The following is a 5,000-nucleotide window of genomic DNA, read 5'->3' as shown; positions in this document are numbered from 1 at the left end:
TAGTTTCCTTCGGTTTCCTTTGGTTTCCTTTAGTTTCCTTCAGTTTCCTTTAGTTTCCTTTAGTTTCCTTCAGTTTCCTTCAGTTTCCTTTAGTTTCCTTCAGTTTCCTTTAGTTTCCTTTAGTTTCCTTTAGTTTCCTTCAGTTTCCTTTAGTTTCCTTTAGTTTCCTTTAGTTTCCTTTAGTTTCCTTCAGTTTCCTTTAGTTTCCTTTATGAAACTAAAGTACAGAAACACTGCATGGATCAAACCAGTGATGTCACTGTGACTGTAACGCTGTAACTCTATCTGTACGCTCAGTTCTGTGTTTACATCTTTTTATTGTTGTTTTCCTTTTTTTCAGAATACATACACACATATGTGGTTTGTGATCTTTTGCATGTACAGACCGTATTTCCTCTAATAGTGTCCGGTAGTCAGTTAAAAGTCGGGTCTCTGATAATGTCGACACGAACAAATAAAGGCCCCAAATACAGACCGGGGAAAAAACAAAGGAAAAAACAACGGTGGATCCCGGTGAACTCCTGGTGCCTGTCATATAATGTAACTGTAGTTTGTAACGTACAAGTGCCACCAGATGGCAGTGTGCCACCAGACGGCTCGGCTGGAGGAAGTCTCTGGAGCGTGCCGTCGTCGATTACCGTAATTATCGGTAAAGCGTCGCAGTAACAAAAAAACGGCTTCCTAACAAACCCCAACAGAAACAGATCAGAAAACAAAGAGGCTTCATACTAAAATATGAGCAAATATACTTATCAAACAGAGGGAATTAGACATAAAGGCTTGTCTCTAATATCAGCCTGCTTCCAATAAAGACCTGGAACCCTCTGCAGCTGAGGGAAATAAAGGCCCGGGACAATATTAGAGGAAATACGGGACATGCAGAAGAACACAAACCAAGTAACAGTAAAGGCACAAAAACGACAAACCCCAAAAATGAAATGACAAAATGTTCATTATGTTGTGAAAATAACTGTATCTGCCCCTGTGTCCGTGTTTCTGTTTTCAGCATCTTTGACGACATCGGAGACTACATCCCCTCCACCTCCTCCAAACCCCCCCCCAAAGAGAAGGAGAGACACCGGGAGAGGGAGAGAGAGAGAGACAGGGAGAGAGAGAGGGAGAGGGAGAGGGAGAGGGAGAGAGAGAGGGAGGAGGACAAGAGGAGGCACAGCTACTTCGAGAAGCCGCGAGGAGACGAGCAGCAGGTCCGTCTCTTTCTTTCTCTGCTCTGTCCGTCCGTCTCTTTCTTTCTCTGTCCGTCTCTTTCTTTCTCTGCTCTGTCCATCTTTCTTTCTCTGTCCGTCCGTCTCTTTCTTTCTCTGCTCTGTCCGTCTGTCCGCTCTGAGACGCTCTCTGAAAACTCTCTGCAGGTGGATCGCTGATGGTCATGTGACCTCAGGCGAGTCCCTGTCATGTGATCCATCAGGCTGGAAGAATTCTACTGTGACACTTTTTCTTTTGAGCATTTTTTCTGAACTTAAAGGATGTGTTTTTTAACACCTTGCTTACCGACAACAAATCCTGTGAAAATAACTAAATCCACACTGACTGTGTTCATGGACTTGAGTTTCCCGGTTATGAGGCTTATCCCGGTTTTGATCATATTCAGGATATGGTGTTTACATGGAACACAGAGAAATCTGGTTATTCATATCCCCGTATGATCAATACTAGGTTACTGATGACTGCATGCTGTTTGCTCCTGTGATGTTTACAACACAAACCGGCAATTTTGAAATCATTAATCTGATATTCCTCTGTAACTGTTAACCTTAAATTAATTTGACTGTTTGTTTTGATGTTTGGCCACATAGTAACATTAATGTTTCTTCAGTCTGACCTGACCTGACCTGACCCGGCTCCTGTCTGTCTCTACAGACCTGAACAGCTCAGCATGTCCTGCTTCCTCCATCTAAACTGACGAGTTTATTTCATTCTTTCATCTGAGAGACAAAACTCTGTTTCCTCATCGCTCCAGAAGTGAGACGCTCTCGTTGTTGTTGTTGTTGTTGTTGTTGTTGTTGTTGTTGTTCTGTTGCGTCTCTCGGCTGAAGCGCCTGCAGGGAGTCTGCAGCGGTCAGAAACCAGGATCAGATGTTTACATGCGACAGGATCCGGTTTCTTTCAGAGTACTCCGGCTAGCATGATCGGGTTTCTCAAAACCGGGATAAGGACTTATCCGGGTTTCTGAAATCGGGATCTGATGTTTACATGTGCAAACACAAAAACGGGATACTTCAAAAACCCGATCATAACCGGGAGACTCAAGTCCATGTAAACACAGTCAAAGACATAGTTTACATTTTAAAAATCTCTAACTGTTACCATGAAAAGTCAGGCTGTTGTAGTTTTTACCAAATCAAATTCAAACGGGAACAAATTCTTCATTACGTCGGGGGACTATTTTCTGTGCTGCGGAACTACTTTCCTGAGATGGCAAAGTGTTTCCAGTCGGCTTATTAAGTCGTCTGAGGAAAAAGTGTCCGGCCCGGTGCATGGTGATGATGCAATATGCTGCAGAGCAGCAGCATGGCTCTGTGACGGGTTTTTAATGTTTTTAATACAATGGAGTTCTATGGCTGCTGGGACATGGCTGCACTGGGACCAGATACATGGACCAGACTTGTTAGCAAAACAAATTCATTGCTGATTTTGTTATTTTCATAGGATTTGTTGACGGTAAGAAATGCATTAAAAGTCCTGAACAGGACCAGACAGGAAGTGATGCGGTTTTGTCGGTTCAGTCTGGACAGCAGACGCAGTGAAAACATTCGACATGAAAACACTGTTTTCAAATTTACTTCCTGCTGTCTATTCTCTTGTACTAACTGACTGTCTCTCTCTGTCTGTCTGTCTGTCTGTCTGTCTGTCTGTCTGTCTGTCTGTCTGTCTGTCTGCAGGCCATGGAGATGGAGACAGGTAAATCACTTTCTCTTGTTCCTCGCTGTCAGAATCTGTTTCAGGTTCATGCAGAAGAGTCAAATTCACATTCCACTGCTTTCACTTCATTCTAGGGTTGGGTGGTATCTAATTCTTGACACCGTTAACCCTTCCCCATATGTTCCTGTGGTTATACGCTGTTACCATCTGATTCAAAATCACATTGTAGGGCTTGGAAGGAGCCGCCAATTTCAAATGAGTTTATGCAGTCGCTGCTTTACCGCTTCCTGCCACAAGGAGGCTGCAGTGCACTTCAACTGTGACGAATATGTGATACATGTTCGTTTTATTTATTTTACATGTTCCAGTTTTATTTATTTTACATGTTCCAGTTTTATTTATTTTACATGTTCGTTTTATTTATTTTACATGTTCCAGTTTTATTCTCTGAACAACATCAGAAACAGAATAGCAAACATTACATATTTACAACAGAATATTAAAACAATAACAACAAAACATGTACAGCATTAACATGTCATCTATTAACAACAAATATAAAAGTTGAGTGCAAATACAGCAGGTTGCCTAAGGTAAATAAAAAATAGTGCAAGGACATGACATTAATTTCCGGGCGTCTGTCAACCAAACAGAATGAAATGAACAACAAATTGTCTGTGGGCTACAATCCAGTACAAATACATTACATTGAAAGCACAGCCTATAGCATCCAGTCGGCTTATTAAATAATAACAATAAATAACAAAAACAGCAGTAACGAAAATGGGCATAAAAGTGTTTCCTACAGACCACAATGTTAGGCTGTTCTTCAAGCCTGGTCCAGGTTTCTCACCAGAAAACCAGATTTCCTTGTTCCAGCTTGAGCAGACTGAGCACTCTGCCTGTGGAGCTGAACACCTGCTCTGATGGTGAGCTGAACACTCACTCTGATGGTGAGCTGAACACTCGCTCTGATGGTGAGCTGAACACTCACTCTGATGGTGAGCTGAACACTCGCTCTGATGGTGAGCTGAACACTCGCTCTGATGGTGAGCTGAACACTCACTCTGATGGTGAGCTGAACACCTGCTCTGATGGTGAGCTGATGGTGAGCTGAACACTCACTCTGATGGTGAGCTGAACACTCACTCTGATGGTGAGCTGAACACCTGCTCTGATGGTGAGCTGAACACTCACTCTGATGGTGAGCTGAACACCTGCTCTGATGGTGAGCTGAACACTCCTCTGATGGTGAGCTGAACACCTCCTCTGATGGTGAGCTGAACACTCGCTCTGATGGTGAGCTGAACACTCGCTCTGATGGTGAGCTGAACACTCGCTCTGATGGTGAGCTGAACACTCCTCTGATGGTGAGCTGAACACTCCTCTGATGGTGAGCTGAACACTCGCTCTGATGGTGAGCTGAACACTCCTCTGATGGTGAGCTGAACACTCCTCTGATGGTGAGCTGAACACTCGCTCTGATGGTGAGCTGAACACTCGCTCTGATGGTGAGCTGAACACTCCTCTGATGGTGAGCTGAACACTCCTCTGATGGTGAGCTGAACACTCACTCTGATGGTGAGCTGAACACCTGCTCTGATGGTGAGCTGAACACTCCTCTGATGGTGAGCTGAACACTCGCTCTGATGGTGAGCTGAACGCTCCTCTGATGGTGAGCTGAACACTCCTCTGATGGTGAGCTGAACACTCACTCTGATGGTGAGCTGAACACCTGCTCTGATGGTGAGCTGAACACTCCTCTGATGGTGAGCTGAACACTCGGTCTGATGGTGAGCTGAACACTCGCTCTGATGGTGAGCTGAACACTCCTCTGATGGTGAGCTGAACACTCCTCTGATGGTGAGCTGAGGCTGAAGCTCTCACACCAGCCTCCACACCAGGGGGAAACTGGCTCAGAGCAGATGTTGGTCTGTGAGTCTCAGGCTGGCAGCAGGTCTGTGGTTCAGCTCTCTGCTCTGTGCTGAGCCTGCTCACTGTCCAGTTATCTGTTTTTTGGGTGCAGGTTGCACATCTCTCTGCTCTTTTAGCATCTTCAGCCACACAGACAGAGGAGCTGGACAAACACTCTGAAGGTGTTTATTAGATATATTCACACA

General features: G+C 44.6%; 1 protein-coding gene across 1 annotated transcript in view; it reads left to right on the top strand.

Moving 5' to 3' along the window:
• Window positions 1-3,997, top strand: part of LOC139665118 (protein Red-like) — a 13,005-nt gene extending 9,008 nt beyond the window's left edge. The window contains exons 12-14 of the mRNA XM_071544089.1: window positions 1,007-1,205; window positions 2,901-2,919; window positions 3,702-3,997. Coding sequence (XP_071400190.1) covers window positions 1,007-1,205; window positions 2,901-2,919; window positions 3,702-3,997 — 514 coding nt within the window. The remainder of the gene's footprint in view (window positions 1-1,006; window positions 1,206-2,900; window positions 2,920-3,701) is intronic.
• The last annotated feature ends 1,003 nt before the right edge of the window (window positions 3,998-5,000 follow it).

This window comes from Centroberyx affinis, unplaced genomic scaffold (genome assembly GCF_046629955.1).
Source record: "Centroberyx affinis isolate AG114_WGS23_722 - 3 ecotype Tasmania unplaced genomic scaffold, CSIRO-AGI_Caff_v1 ptg004455l_1, whole genome shotgun sequence".
Taxonomy (NCBI): Eukaryota; Metazoa; Chordata; class Actinopteri; order Beryciformes; family Berycidae; genus Centroberyx; species Centroberyx affinis.
Note: the sequence above shows the minus strand (reverse complement) of the source record. Positions and strands in the feature narration are given on the sequence as shown.